The sequence below is a fragment of the Lynx rufus genome, unplaced genomic scaffold (assembly GCF_022079265.1).
Source record: "Lynx rufus isolate CCGP_SWC_20201006 ecotype Redwood Valley unplaced genomic scaffold, mLynRuf1.p SCAF_2, whole genome shotgun sequence".
NCBI classification, from domain to species: domain Eukaryota; kingdom Metazoa; phylum Chordata; class Mammalia; order Carnivora; family Felidae; genus Lynx; species Lynx rufus.
Genome location: NW_025814834.1, coordinates 44,984,453 through 45,001,253, shown reverse-complemented (window position 1 = coordinate 45,001,253; position 16,801 = coordinate 44,984,453). Strand labels below are relative to the sequence as shown.

Below are 16,801 nucleotides of genomic sequence, written 5' to 3'. Positions count from 1 at the left end.
TTAGGAAGTTACACTAAATATTTAAAATTCTTATGAAAGCAGTAAATAGTTAAAGGGAGAAAGTATTGAAAAGTATTAAAAGGCTGAATAAGGATAATTGCTAGACTCTTGGTGGGTAGAATCAGCTGCTGTTTTTGAAGGTGATAGTATTCAGTTTTGTTTTTTTGAGAGATTATATATGCAAAAGCATATATAATTTAGTAAAATTTTCTTAGTCAAGTTTAAATGTAAATTTAAACACAGACATCCAATGGTGCTAAAATACTTCAAGGTAACTGACTTCTTTATTTTACAATTAGACTGACTTCTTTATTTTACAATTGAATCTGAGTTCAGGGAAAACAAGGGGCTTCCCCATTGTACCATAGTTAGGAATTGATAGAGTTAACAATTTGAACTCTTACTTTCTTAATATTAAGATTCCACAAAAGGTAAATAAATGACACAACTGTTTCTCTTATGTTGCTTTCTGTTTCTGTGACAACAGTTTACTGTATGTACTAAAAGTATCCTTTAACTTTATAGGAGAACTATGGATTTGATAAAATTGAGGTGCGAGACAATGGTGAGGGTATCAAGGCCACTGATGCACCTGTAATGGCAATGAAATACTACACTTCAAAAATAAATAGTCATGAAGATCTTGAAAATTTGACAACTTACGGTTTTCGTGGAGAAGCATTGGGGTCAATTTGTTGTGTAGCTGAGGTAAGGTAATTTATATTGACTTTTTTAGTGATTTCACACTCAGAATGGTAGCATTAAGAGAAAACTAACCCAGGATTTGGCAGAGTGTAGTTTTTTTTTTATTGTAGTAGAATATACATAACATAAAATTTACCATTTAAGCCATTTTTAAGTGTACAGTTCAGTGATTTTAAGCATGTGTAGCCATCATTGCCATCCATTTCCAGAACTTTGACATCACTCCAAACTAAAACTCTGTGCCCATTTAATGGTTAGTCCCCATTATCCTTCTCCACCTCCAATCCCTTGTAACCACTATTCTACTTTCTGTCCCCATGAATTTGACTAATGGAGTCATATAATATTTAACCTTTTGTGTCTGGCTTATTTCATTTAGCAAAATGTCTTCTACATCTTATAACATGTATTGGAATTTTATTCCTTCTTAAGGCTGAATGATCCTCTGTGGTATGTTTAAATCATGTTTTTGTTTATCCTTTTATTTGTTGATGGACATTTGGGTTATTTCCACCTTTTGGCCATTGTGAATAATGCTACTGTGAATGTGGGTGTGCAAATGTCTGTTGAAGTCCCTGCTTTCACTTCTTTTGAGTAAAAATCTAGAAGTGGAATTGCTGTATCATGGTAATTCTGTCTGATCTTTTGAGGAAAGGCAAAGTGTGTTTTGCAACGTTAATATTTTGTTTTAAGTTTATTTATTTTGAGAGAGAGCACATGTGCGAGTAGACGAGGGGCAGAGAGAGAATCCTAAGCAGGGCTCGAATTCACTAACTGTGAGATCGTGACCTGAGCTGAAATCCAGAGTCAGACGCTTAACGGACTGAGCCACCCAGGAAGTGCTACAATGTTAATGTTTATAAAAAGAAAAAGTACTTTAATGACCCATTGACTTTGAAAAAATGTATTAAAATTAAACCGCTATCTTAATTATAAGCTCTTCTTAGAGATTTTACTGTAGTAAAGTTCATTGTGAATCTCTAAGAGTGGTGGCTTTATAGTAGTTACATTTCCCTATGCGTACTTGACTATGAAATCCTTTTATTGGTAAGCATTTCACTGTTTTGTTGTTATTGTACTGTGGAACCCACTCTGGAAATACCTCTCTAGTAAATACAGATAGATTGATTCTAGAGATGTGAATTGACTTGTTCTAAACCCTAGCTAATCAGAGGCAGACTGGATCCCAGAACTTTGCTCTCCTGATCCTGGTTAGGTGCTTTCAATGTTGGTAACCCCTCATTTCAGTGCCTGAGCAACTTGTTTGCGTAGTACCATTTATACTTCTCTGCCTCTGCACTAGATTTCATAACTAGTTTGTGGCAAAGCCTATCTAAAACTTTGATCTGTTCATTTCCATGTGTCTCACTTACATTTGATCACACTACTCTGTACTAGGTTCTTTGTGCTCTACTGTTACTCTGTATGTCAGGCTCTGTTTTATAGTGTGATGGTATGTTTCCCATGTGTGCTCACTGGCTGTGTATCCCTCCATTTGTGCTTTGGCTTGTAGACTCTATTTGGGTGAGAATGCTCAGGTACAATTAAATGATAGGACTTTGTACCTCTTGTCCCAGAAAAGTGTCATGTATATGAGATAATGTTGCTCTTTTGTCATCCATTCTTTGGGCATCTGTTAGGTAGCCAGCCTCATCTCCCTGGCAGTCATATAATCTCCATGCTTATTGTGGTCTTCCCTTTTTCCTTCTGCCCTTAGAGTGCTGGCATAGTGTAGATTTTCTCCATTTTTTTATGAAGAGTCCCAGCACAGTATCTACTTTTCTCTTTGACTTTGGGGCTCTGTAAAGTGATACCTAACTAACAAAGAAAAATTGTGGGTAGAGGACAAGGTAGAGTTTAAAGTGGGAGAGTTTACTCTTCTAGTACTAGGGGTAAGACTAGGGGCCCTTGTGTGTTAGAATCTAGATGTTCACACATTGGTAGAGGAGAAAAGGCCTTGTCCTTCCTTACGTGCATTCTGCTTAAAACCTTTATCCAAAACACTTTAAGTTCACTGAGTCTCCAAATATATTTTAGGGAAGAGCAACTAGAGGGTACAACTAACTGGACATTGCCCTTCTTCCTCCCTAGAGACTGTATCTGGGAACCTATAGCCCTGGGATCTTGTAGAAAGTGTTTGTTTCTAGAATGGGGTCAGATTTGTATCGGGGAACCTCTCAAACTCCCAGTACTAGCACATACTATTGTTGAGCTTTTGGTAGCTATTTTAGAAATCATACAATTTATTTGAAAACATAATTATTTGATTTTTTAGCTGTTGTCCAAACGTGGTAGTCTTTAAGGTATATTTTGGCAGAGTATTGTTGAATAATATACAGCTTTTCTGGGTTTTTAAAAATTAATTGATTTTTTTATTTGAGTATAGCTGATGACATTAGTTTCGGGTATGCAGCATAGTGTTTTGACAAGTTTATAAATCATGTTGTCTTCACTACAACTAGAGCTAACATGTCTTAATATATCGCTATTACAGTATCATTGACTATATTCCTTATGCTGTGCCTTTTATTCCCCATGACTTAATCATTCCATAATCGAAAGCCATTATCTCCTTTCACTCAGAGGTGGAATCTAAGGGATAAAAAAACCCACAAATGAATAAACAGAAAAAAAAAAGGCATTTCTGTATTTCCTATAAGATATATATAACTTTTTAGAACTGAAATTGGTTATTATCAGCTTTGTCTACTAGGTGGCAGCACTATACTTAGTCTTTTAAAATACATGGTAATAAGCCATATGATTTACTCAAATCTTTACTGTAGTTCTGATTTTAAATGGCAGTTTTGCAAGTCTGTGTCCAGTGGTGTTCTCTGTTTTGTTTCTTTTTTTTGATGACTTAGGCCCACTTGATATTCAAGTTTGTCATTTTGTCTTTTGTTTCATTTTTGATGCATTTTAATGCCTTGAGTATAAATACTTGAAGTAATTTGTATACCAAAATTACAAGAGAAGTAAAGGAATTGTCCAACTATCAGCATAACCTAAAACTGTAAACTTTTTAAAAATTATATTCAGTTTACACATTGTAATGTCAGGTGTTTATTTTATAGAATATTAACAGCATTTTATGTAAATCTCTTTTCTTGTAAATCTTTGGGAAACCCTCACATAGGTATGTGTGTGTGTATTTTACATACTCCAGGGCGAGATATATACTATAATCAGCACCCCTGAAGGTTCTCTCATTCCCTGTCCCAGTTAGTATTTCTCAGAGGTAATAGTTGTTATGACCTCTGTCAACATAGATTAGTTCTACTTGTTCTTGAACTTGATCTAAATGAAATCTTACAGTGTATATTATTTTGTCACAGATGTTTTGATGATGATTTGAGCTTGTTTCTGAAAGCCAAAGCATCACCAAAAAATCTAGAACCGGAAGGGATCTTGGTAGTAGTAGTGGCCTCTGGTTCACTGGCAGATCCCCCATGACAGGACTGAAAACTCACCCCTCTAGCTGCCAAGCATTGGTAACTGAATGCTCAAAGCTGTGTCTCTCTCTGGCGATTGCCCTTACCTCATTTGTACAGCAGTAACTTACCCATATTGTGCAGGGCAACCTGCATCCAGTGACTGACTAATGAGGGGTTATAAAGATTCTATTCCAATTTAGAACAACTCTGCCATGCTATCTCTGGTCCAGAGTGGCTACCCCCCCCCCAACTCCCATCAGGGTCAGCCAAGTCCTTGTTTGTGACTACAGAGCCCCACTTCTTTTTCTGTCCTGCCCTCACAGGTGATCATCTCTGGAGCACCCCCAGTGAACTTCCTGCTCACTAGTCTCCGTCTCAGTCTGCTTCATGAGTAGCCACCCTAAAATGTAGGTCTTCTATGGATCTGTCTTCTCATATTATTGATAAGGAAACTGAGGTCTTATGTAGCCAAATGCTAGGTCTTCTTACTCCAACTTCAAAATATAGTCTAATAATCTGTCAGTTACTGTTTCATTGTGTGTTGTTTGCAGGGTGCTTTGCTAAGTAGTTCACTTTACAAGAACTGTGCACAGTGCAGTAAATGGAATATGAAAATTGTGACCTATTTAGGGACATATAATGTGTCCATGGCAAAGCCAAGAATTCATTTCCAATATCATGTCTCCCAGTACTGAATTTTCCACAGTAGGTCATGCTTCTGTCTTACTAGCATGGTTAGAGAGGTATCTATTAGTTTAAAATTACCTCATAATAAAATAATAAATATATCCAGGCCTGCAGTGGTAGGCTCAGTAGATGGTATCAAGGAGTAGTCAAGTTGAAACTTACGTGAAAGGATTCTGAACAGTATTTCAGAAATACAGAAAGTAATATATGCTTGTTAAGGTCAATTAGATTTAAAAAATTGTTATTCAGGATTTATTGTTATTAATTATTAATTAGTGCTTTTTGGAGAAAAAAGTTTACTTTTTAAATGTAATGAGTATTCTTTACCACTCAGAAAGAATTGAAGTTTTATGTATAGAAGTTGCATATTTATTTTTAAAGGCTCCAATATATTTTGAAAATCTTTGGACAGAGATTATAGTTACATAATAAAAATTAGCGATTTGGTTATTTTATCTGCCAGATTAACTGATGCAGACAATTTTAAAGTCATAAAAATGTAAATTATCTCAGGCTCAGTAGATTGATAATTTGTATCTGGAATATAGTTTTGTCACACTATTAAATGGCCATCACCGAAAATTCTGATTGTTGAAAGTATTCTTATTAAAGATGTTAATAATTTTAGTTACAAAAAGAAAATTAAGTAGGTTTTTAGCAAAATTGGAGGAATTTAAAACATATCTTATTCTATATTCTTTATTGACACACTTTAAAAGAATGGGCAGTTTTCCTAATTTGTCAATTTTAAAATGACCTCCAGTCTTAGAATTAAACAGTCCAAAGGAGTAAACCATTGTTTTTATACCTTCAGAGTATCCTGTTGGCATTTAAAAATGTAATTACGCTTGATAAATCCATGATGAATGTATCAGTTACTGACACAAATTGATATGGTTTTCTTTAAAATCTTGAAATTTATTGTTGTTTGTAGAGCAATAATTTGGAGATACTTGTTTTCTTCAGTGTTAAATTCCTGGTACTGATTAAAAAGCATACTGACTAAAATGAGCTAGAGGTAGTGAAAATTCTGTTTTGAGCTGTTCATAAAATTTTTTGTGAAGACTTTGTATATATTCTTATCACATAATAAAACACATAATAAAAGATTTTATTTCTTTTTAGGTAGATATTTTATATATTTATTAAAAAATGATCTTTTTCCTTTCCAGAGAAATGTTTAAGAAAGTTATACATTTTTTGAACCAGATTTTAAGTGGAGGCTAAGTTACACTTCAGTTTTAGGAGAAATACAGAACAGTTTTGTTTTCTTAAAATCAAAACAAACTCAATGAAAAGTCAGAACCCTAATTCTCAAGTGTTTGCATAAGAGACTTGGCCAAAGGCGTAAAGCAGGTTAACTTTTCTGAGAGTCGTGTGAGGATAATGATTTGAGAGTCAATTGAAATAATACATATTAAAGTATCTTTAATACGGTCATGTGCCATACAAATGAAAGTTACTTTCAGTCTGGACTTGAATGTGAAAAGTAGTATGTACCTTTACCATAAAGTTGATAATATCATCATACTTGCTCATTTTCTTGTTGACAAGCAGTATTTCACCCTTTCAAAGTTTATGTAGACAACTCAACATTTTTGGGAAATCCTTTCTAAAGTTTAACAGACATTCCTACATAAATTCCTTCTATTTCTCACAAAAGGTCTTTATTCTGTAGCCTAAGTTCATTATTTTCTCTTGTTTATCCCTCCGAAGAACTAACAGAGGTGCCAGCCATCCTTTGTATAACACTAATGTTTATGGATTCATTCCTCCATTTTTTAATTAGTTACAGTGTGCTGGGTATTACTCTGATCTACCAAGTTTATTTTACACAATTTTGTGATGAGATGACATCATGTGTGGGTTTGTTTTTTAAAATTTCATTAAACCTCCATGGCTCAAAAGGGGCAGAATGAGAAGCTATGTCATTCTGTTTTAAAGATGAAGGTTGGGACTTCCTTAATTGTGGGCCCCCATAGCTGTAAAAAGGTAGGAGGAAGCTGCTAGCATCATTTTGATGTTTTCTGCCTCCTGTTCCACAGTGTAGATAGAGTACCTTTCATGTTCTTTAGAGCCATGGTGACAGAGCTGTAATTAAAATAGGCACAGGAACTTTTGAAGAGTAGGGTAGGTATCCTGCTTTCTAAAGTGTAGCCTCCTCACAGGTAATAGAACTCTAAGGAGAAAAGCCAGGGCCAAGATTTTCCTATTGCTAGTCTCCCTCAGTGAAGTATCTGGGAGAAGGTTATGAAGTCAGAGCTCTTATATTAGTGTGCAACTATGCATAGGCAGGCACACTCACAGAAAGAAAGACATTTCAGTGATCCAGGCAAAATTGATATTTCAGCTGAATCATGAAGACCATTTACCTTAGTTTTCAGACTCCTGTGTCTGTGCCAAGGTATTCATCCAAAAATCAGCAAAAAATAAAAATAAAAAATAAGAACAAACTTTTTTTCAACTTTTTTTTTTTATATTTATTTTTGGGACAGAGAGAGACAGAGCATGAATGGGGGAGGGGCAGAGAGAGAGGGAGACACAGAATCGGAAACAGGCTCCAGGCTCCGAGCCATCAGCCCAGAGCCTGACGCGAGGCTCGAACTCCCGGACTGCGAGATCGTGACCTGGCTGAAGTCGGGCGCTTAACCGACTGCGAATAAGAACAAACTTTTTTTTTTTTTTTTCCATTTTTTTTTTCAACGTTTATTTATTTTTGGGACAGAGAGAGACAGAGCATGAACGGGGGAGGGGCAGAGAGAGAGGGAGACACAGAATTGGAAGCAGGCTCCAGGCTCTGAGCCATCAGCCCAGAGCCTGATGCGGGGCTCGAACTCACGGACCGCGATATCGTGACCTGGCTGAAGTCGGACGCCCAACCGACTGCGCCACCCAGGCGCCCCAAGAACAAACTTTAACATAATTGTCTTAAGTGAATTTTTGTCAAGAAAGGTTTTTTTGCATGAATTGACAGGATGTATCCTAAAGTTTTAATTGAGTTTTATCTAAAACATTGAGAAAACTTATGCTTATCTAAAGTTTAGATGCTTTTATGAATTCTGTGAATTTTAACTTTGTATTAGTATTATATAATTTTTGAAACTCAGTAACTAGACCAAAAAGACAGTTTTTCATAACTGATAGCCAATATAATCTGTAAGGTTCTCTGAGAACTCTTAAAACTTTACCTTTTAAAATAAACTTCTCCTTTTAAAATTCTTTAAATAAATTTTAGTTCTTCCCTTGACACCACTAGATTCATTCTGCCATAGTTCATTAGTGTCTCTAGTAAGAAGCGCAAGTAAAAATTTGTAAGATTAGAGATGCATCTGATGGTGGAGTTACTGCAGGTTCAAATATGTTAACTGCTGCAGAGCTAACACATTCTAAGCCTGTGCCTGGTCCAAAAAAAGGTTTGCTGTCCAGGACACAGGGTCATATGAAATGAACTCTTGAAATACAGTTCCTTCCTCTGAGGAGCACATTGTATTTAACAGATTTGTGAAACATGCTAACCTGTGTTGTCCTTTGCTGTCTTTAGCAGTGAATTGTGAAGCATTTCCTATCAAGATAAAGTTTCACAGTACCCTTACACATTCTAATTCAAAAAAAATTAATATTGGAAAACAATAGTGTATTTTTTTTTTTACCTTAATACAAATGTTACATTTATGACCAGTAAGGTCCTATTTTACTTTTTAGCACATCAGTTTATTCATCTAAGTTGGGGTATTTTGCTATTAACTAATATGTTTAAAGGATGAACAAGTTAATATTTATAAAATGCTTTGAAAGTAGTTAAAACAAAAATCCATATAACCTTGTGGAGTATTAGTATCATTTTCATCTTATCATTGCACTTCCTTAAAGATGATAGAGTAATCATTTATTCAGGACCATCTAACAAGCCACTGGCTTAATTAGTACTAGAACTCAGAGTTCTAGGACTACTTTTGCTTAATAACACCAACTTTAGGTCAGGTGGCTAGCTCTTTGGAGAATAGAAATAGAATTCAGTTGACCTTGGCATTTTTGAAAAATGGTTGGTTAAATGTAGAATTGTTTTTACAGGGACAATCATAGAGTAAATTAAGAGACAGGAAAGAAATTTTCTGTACTCTTTGTTTTTAAACAGAGTTTATTAGAGAAAATCACTGCTGGACAAAATAGAGTTGGGGATGTAGCAGGGAAGATTAAGATTGGTTATCAGGAAAACTTATAAAGTTATACAACTTTTGAACCACGGAATATAATTTTGGAAGAAGTAGAAGAATCACTTAAGGTTATACAGAGGCTCACAACTTTGATTTAGCTGTATGTTTTTGGAAAACAGCTTAAGGCAGTGCTTCTGGTAAGGAATTTTATGGACATTACCCTTAGAGTCTAATAGATTCTAATATTGTGAGCTAGAGAAGCTGTGTGTGTGTGTATGTGTGTTTTTGTGTGTTTGTGCACGTAATGGTGACTCTGCTATTCCCTGCCTGGTATCTACATGTTTTATAGCCATATGGCCTGCTGTAAATTAGTGCATGTTTAGGGCAGGGTGTCAGAACCATCAAATCCAATGTAGATCCAACTGGACCTAGATGAGTTCCAGCAGTGGAGCTGGATCTTTGTGGCTTCTTTCTTAAATATAAGTTTCAGATAACTCTCCTGAGTTCACAGATGGCCAAGAAAGATTGCTCCCAATTTTGGATCATTATTGCTCACAAAAAGTGTAAGGAGGGCATCCTTTTCTGAATCCATTGTGCTTTCCTGAAGAAGTATGCCCACTCCCTGCCTGTTATTTTCTGACAGTGGAATGGTTTTCTATTGTCATGCTCTCCCACTAATCTCACAGAGTAGGTAAACAGAAAGCCAATGGTGAGGGTAGCTCAGAAGAATGCAGACATTCTTAAATTTATATTTATGTGACTGTAACACCTTAGGAAATATTTTCATGCTCAGTGAAATCCTTTCTTACACATAAATGTCTTAGTGCTAATATCTTCTTCATTTAACAAAAAAATTACATTTAAATAGTTCAGGTTTTAAGCATTTAAACTACATTTAAATTACATTTAAATAGCTTGGTTATAAGAAAAAATTGTCCACAAATATATGTGTGTATGATTTATATTTTTTTATTCTTTTGAACCATTACCTTGAAATACAGAAAATACATTACCTTTTTATACAGATTATAAAAAGAACGATTATTTTACAAAAGGCTTTTTCACATTACCAACAAATTTATGGAAATTGTCTTTTAAAAAGCAAGTTTCCCAGAGTGCCTGGGTAGCTCAGTCATTTGAGCGTTTGACTCCTCATTTTGGCTCGGGTCATGATCTCACGGTTTGTGAAATTGAACCCTGCATTGGGCTCTGCACTGACAGTGCAGAGCCTGCTTGGGATTCTTTCCCTCTCTCTCTTTCTGCCCCTCCCTTGCTCGTGTGCTCTCTCTCTCCCTCTCAAAGTAAATAAACAAAAAGAAGTTTCCCTAATGCAGTTACAGTATTTGATTTTACAGATGTAAGTCATATAATACAAATAGCCATTTCAGTCATATATACAAATAACCAGTACATTTCAGATGTATAGATTTGTGTATGAGTATTTTAGTTAAAGTTAAATACTCAAAATAAAAATCAGTAATTTGCCACATAAAAAATATAAAGTAGCCTACTATTAGTGTACTACTATTAGGCTACTAATTAGCCTATTAGTTACTATTAGTGTAACTCTAAGGGAATATTATAGGAGAAGTGGTCATAAGAGCTTAACAAGTAAGACTTTAAAAAAAAAATTTTTTTTTAATGTTTATTTTTGAGAGAGAGAGAGACAGAATGGGAGCAGGAGAGGGGCAGAGAGAAAGGGAGACACAGAATCTGAAGCAGCCTCCAGGCTTTGAACTGTCAGCACAAAGCCTCACGCAGGGCTCGAACTCCCAAACCTTGAGATCATGACCTGAGCTGAAGTCGGATGCTTAATCGACTGAGCCACCCAGGCGCCCCTAACTTTAATTTTTCTTTTTTTTTTAATTTTAAAGAGGGAGAGGGAGACTGCAAGCGCAAGCAGGGGAGAGGGGCAGAGGGAGAGAGAGAGCTGGAATCTTCAGCAGGCTCCACACTCAGTATGGAGCCCAACATGGGGCTCGATCTCACAAACTGAGATCATGACCTGAGCTGAAATCAAGAGTTAGATGCTTAACCAACTGAGCCACTCAGGTGCCCCAAACTTTTTTTCAATCTTAAGTAAATGTATAATCATTTTAAATTTAATTTGATAATGAGTCCACTGCAAAATCTAAAATCATAATTTTATTAGTTTTTTTATATTCCAGGTTTTGATTACAACAAGGACAGCTTCTGATAATTTTAGCACCCAGTATGTTTTGGATGGCAGCGGCCACATAATTTCTCAAAAACCTTCACATCTTGGTCAAGGTAAGAGAGTAGCTTTGTAGTTTTGCCTTTTCTTTCTTGTTTATTTTATTTTTTTCTTGTTTATTTTTTTAAAAATTGTTACATTTCAAATTCAGATGCATTACTTCAGGTTTGCTCGTGATAAAGGGTAGTTAACTTCCAGGTGAATATTCAACCCCTACTTTAGTCACCAATCTCTTAAATACTTAGTTTTCTAAAGAGAGACTGTTAAAAGACTATGGAGAGTATAGACATTTTAACAGTATTTATTCTTCCAATCTTGAGCATGGAATGTTTTGCTATTTCTTTGTGTCTTTAATTTCTTTCATAAGCTTTCTATAGTTTTCAGCATACAGATCTTTTATGTCTTTGGTTAGGTTTATTCCTGGGTATCTTATTGTTTTTGGTGCAGTTGTAAATGGGATCAATTCCTTGATTCCTTTCTCTGATGCTTCATTATTGGTATATAGAAATGTAATCGATTTCTGCACGTTGATCTTATATCCTATGACTTTACTGAATTCACGTATCAGTTCTAGCAATTTTTTGGTGGAGTCTTTTGGGTTATCCATGTAGAGTATCATGTCATCTGTTAAGAGTGAAAGTTTGACTTCTTCTTTTTCAGTTTGTATGCCTTTTATTTCTGTTGTCTGATTGCTGAGGCTAGGGCTCACAGTACTGTGTTGAACAACAGTGGTAAGAATGGACATCCCTGTTGTGTTCCTGACCTTAGGGGGAAAGCTCTCAGGTTTTTCCCCATTGAGGATGATATTAGCTGTGGAACAAACTGAGGATTGCTGGAGGGGAGGTGTATGATAAGATGGGCTAAATGGGTGATGGACTTTAAGAAGGGCATTTGTTGGGATGAGCACTGAGTATTATATGTAAAAGATGAATCACTGGGTTCTCCTGAAACCAATACTACACTGTATACTAACTAACTTGAATTTAAATAAATAAATTTTTAAAAACAGACTATGGACAAAAACATGGATTAGTTACTCTTCTGTAAAAACTGTAAGAGCAATTATTTTGCTATTGTTGGATCACTTAGTGTCCTCTTTATATGTGAAGGATATTTTATTGAAATGCCTAAAACATTATTGATTTGGTAATTGTAATAAACCATATAATTAAGATACTATGATTAAATAATTAAAATATATCTGTTTATGGAAAACTTGAAATGTATGTTCAAATAAATAGAATAATGTACCCATCACTCAATTGCAACAACTCTTAGCTCATTGCTAATGTTACTTCATCTAATAATATTGCTCTATTAATTATTATTACAGTTCTTTCGTGTTTTATACACTTATGTAATTTTATTACATTTAGTTGACATCTTATGTTTTTATGTTCCTTTACTGTCCACTTACAACAAAAAAGAAAAGCTTTTCAGGCTTGAGTTTCATGTATCTCCTTTAATTGTTTCCATACCACTAATTTCCGGTAATGAGTGTTTAAAGTTGAGAGAATGTTGAAGGTATGACCTCTTTAGTCATGTTCAAAAGAATTATTTGATCTGAGGGGTGCCTGGGTGGCGCAGTCGGTTAAGCGTCCGACTTCAGCCAGGTCACGATCTCGCGGTCCGTGAGTTCGAGCCCCGCGTCGGGCTCTGTGCTGACGGCTCAGAGCCTGGAGCCTGTTTCCGATTCTGTGTCTCCCTCTCTCTCTGCCCCTCCCCCGTTCATGCTCTGTCTGTCTCTGTCCCAAAAATAAATAAATGTTGAAAAAAAAATTAAAAAAAAAAAGAAAAAAAAAGAATTATTTGTTCTGAAAGGATTTATTGCTGTTTGCCCTTCTTTTCCAATTGAATTATAAATTCATTTTTTAATTTTGTGGTCCCTCATTGTAATTTATTGAAGTACTATATTTTTTCTTTAGTTTCTTCCAATTTTAATATTAAATTATTAGATCTATCTTTTTAATAATTACCATCTTTTTTCATTAAAATATATTTATTATGTCTTAATACTGATACCAAATTCACTTTTTCTCTTATTTTTTAATCTTCAAATTGCTGATTAATTTGCATATTAAGAATTTATATTTTTATATCCACACAAAGGAAAGAGTCAGTTGGAACTTCTAAGAAAACACTTTTTTTTTTTTTGGCATTTACTCAGTTAATAAAAACGAGCTCATCTTGTAGCTGTTTAATTTGATGTATGATAATATTGTACATATTTTACTTAAAAATAATAGACTGTGATTCTTTTTTATGTACTGAAAGTTACAAAGGAGAAGGCTTTTTTTTGTCTAGTATAGTCCCTTTCCAGAAATGTTCTGACCCCAATTCTGAGGAGTTCAAATTAGGAGGCCATTAGGAGATTTGGGTGGCTCTCCAGTAGAGTACTTTGAAGTAATCTAGTCACCTTATAAAACTTAAATGTATTTATTTTTATCTTAGTAGTAGCCAGTCTAATCTGGATGGCCTGTTGCTCTGCATCACTCATACTTCTCATGCTTTTCTGTGTTCATCACCATGGGAACTATGAAATAGCAATACTTAAATATGGAATCCTTCTGATCTCTGCCCATTTGTTGATTGATTTTTCTTTTCTTGCTGACCCAAGTCTTCTACTTTGAGTGAGACTAGGTATGCATATTAAGGAACTTCTGTAGTCAGTAAATGAACCTTATTTTCTTTAGCATATTCCTTTTATCTTAAGAAACAACATACTTGGAAGGTCAGTAGTTGTGAAACTAGTAATTGCCTTTCATGATTCATTTTTATCTCCTGATTATAGTTGGTTGGCTAGGAAAACAACAAAGAATCAAGCTCTTACTTTTAAATTTCGGTAGATGGACATATTATAGAAATCTACAGCACTTTTAAAAGCTTTTTACATTTATATTGCCTTAGTGCTGATAGTTTTTGAGTGATTGGATCACAGACTCACATTTCACCACCAGCTGTCATTCAACTTCCATTTAAATATTTTCTGTGTAAGATAAAACTACAGTACAACCATCCTAATTAGTACCTGTGCATTTAGGGTTCTTGTAGATAAATTTCTGCAGTGGTGTGAACATCCTTGCTTCACAGTTACTCTTCATATCATCTGATCAGAAGATGACACCTAACTGTAGGTGCCGGGACAACTTAAAGCAAAATCTTTTTTAGACACTGGAAAATTTGTTACCCCTTTAATTTTTTTTTTTTAACATTTATTCATTTTTGAGAGAGAGACAGTGTGAGTAGGGGAGGGGCCCAGAGAAAGGGAGACAAAGAATCTGAAGTAGCTCCAGGCTCCGAGCTGTCAGCACAGAGCTGGACATGGGGCTGGAACTCAGTGAGATCATGACCTGAGCTGAAGTCAGACGCTTAACCAACTGAGCCACCCAGGCACCCCTGTTACCCCTTTAAAAACCATATTTAAGATGTTTAAAAATAGTTTACTAGAGATTTCAATTCTGGTTTTTCTGGGTGTAGGTATTCGTTTTGTGGATTAATTTAGCCCTTTAAAATGATGTATGTGCTTAATAGCGTGTCATTTTAAATTACCCTTCTGTTCACTTCTGTTTTAAGACACTTAAAAATTTATAAGAAATGTAAAAATAATTTTAAATTATCTTACAATAACTTACTAAATTATTTGTTGTAATCATATCTTTTTTCTGTTATTACTTCCATTTCCTTTACCCTAGATAATCAGTAGTAAGCTTTCTAAATTGATTTACCCTCCTGGCAAATTCTTTTAACATATCCTAGTACTTCTGCCGTAGGAATTTCTCAGGTATCAAAAATAGTATATTTAAAGTACTCTGATCAGGGTCATTCCTTTCCTTACCCTGTTACTAGAGTAGAGCATCGTGTTCTTTGTAAATCCCTTCTAGGTATGATTGTGCATGCATTGGAAGATTTTTTTCATGTTGAGACTGAAACTTTATTCATTAAATAGTTTTTAGAAAGTTTGATATATTCAAGCAACCATACCTCTTTACATTAGGAATATAAATAGCTAGCTGCCTTTATAAGTGGCATAACATAGGGTCATGTAAAAATATAACAGGGAACATATTATAGGATTGCAGTTTAATTCTGGTGCTTGTAGAATGTGCTAAAGTTAGAGAGCTGAGCAGTTCTCTTGTAAAATATGATAGTATACTAGGGCCTCCTCCCTATTGGCCAATATTACTTGGTACTTTTTTTAAGGATACACATTTCACTTGGAATCAACATAGTTTTCCATCATTAAGTTTTATTCAAACATATATAATTCTTGGCTTATTGTTAAATCTCAATTTGCTCTAAGAGAACATTTTTAACTGCTGAAGCAATAATTTATCAGTTAATATATGGATTAATTATAGTGTGGTCTTTCACGTATAACATATTTAAAAATCAACAAGTACCTTTTCGTACATTTGTGTTTTGCTTTATTGATTTCTGCCTGCCTTCCTTCTCACCATCTGTCCACAGATACACAGATATACACAGATATACTGTCACCACAGCTACAGTATATGCTATTATATTTGTCACAGGCTAGTGGAGAACACAGATGAGTTAAAGGAACTCACAGAGTAGTGGAGAACACAGATGACTAAGTAATGACAGTAAAAAGAAGCCACCAGCTGCCTAGAGGAAGGTTAGGGAGTTTTTCAGAAAAGTTATCATTTGAGTTTGAAGATGGTAGGTAAGAAGGGGTGGGGGTTTAACCTTGTAGCAAGAGAAGAAAGATGAAGAGGAAAAGCACCAATTGAAGAACTATGTCACAAAGAAGACAAATACCATATGATTTCACTCATATGTGGAACTTAAGAAACAAAACAGATGAACATGGGGAGAAAAAAGAGAGGCAAACCATAAAACAGACTCCTAATTATGAAGAACGAATGAGGGTTGCTGGAAGGGAGGTGGGCAGGGGGATGAAATGGGTGAAAGGTATTAAGGAAGGCACTTGTGATGAGCACTGGATGTGGTATGTAAGGGATGAATTACCAAATCCTGTACCTGAAACTAATATTACACTGTATTTTAGCTAAATAAAATCTAATAAAAACTTGGAGGGCAAAAAAGGAAGTTAAATGAGTTAGGTTCAAGAAAAAGATGAGTAGACAAGAAAAGTACTTGCATCCCTGGGAGCATTAACTGAGTCTGGGGGCATAGGTGGGCAAAGGAACAAGTCTGCCATGAACAAGCATCTTTTATGGCCCTAGGAGGAACCAGCTGAACTTCTTTAACAGCCATATGTAAGCTGACATGAGATATTGGAGGATGGGATCCTCAGACAGAGTTGGTTCACCTCAGATGCCAGATCTCATCAGGACTTACGCTTAGTAAGCAGTGATAAAGAAAATTAGGACTGAGCTAGAGAGACAAAGTTTTGCAGTGCTAGAGATCCCAAAACCTTGCTAGAAGAAAAGGCCCCATTCCATCTTTCAGACATTTGAAACGAGAAGTGAACTAGAGCTAAATAAAGGGGCAGCTCAGCTCCAACCCAGATACATTCCTAATTATATTGAAGAGATTCTCTCTTTAGCTACTTGACAGAGGAAATAAAGTGCCTTCTCTGGGGGAAAATACCTACTTACGTATCTATTTTTCTTTCATTTACT

At 35.2% G+C, this 16,801-nt stretch overlaps 1 protein-coding gene across 1 annotated transcript in view; it reads left to right on the top strand.

Moving 5' to 3' along the window:
* Window positions 1-16,801, top strand: part of PMS1 (PMS1 homolog 1, mismatch repair system component) — a 98,890-nt gene that overhangs the window by 17,738 nt on the left and 64,351 nt on the right. The window contains exons 5-6 of the mRNA XM_047084289.1: window positions 526-708; window positions 11,149-11,251. Of these exons, the coding sequence (XP_046940245.1) occupies window positions 526-708; window positions 11,149-11,251 (286 nt within the window). The remainder of the gene's footprint in view (window positions 1-525; window positions 709-11,148; window positions 11,252-16,801) is intronic.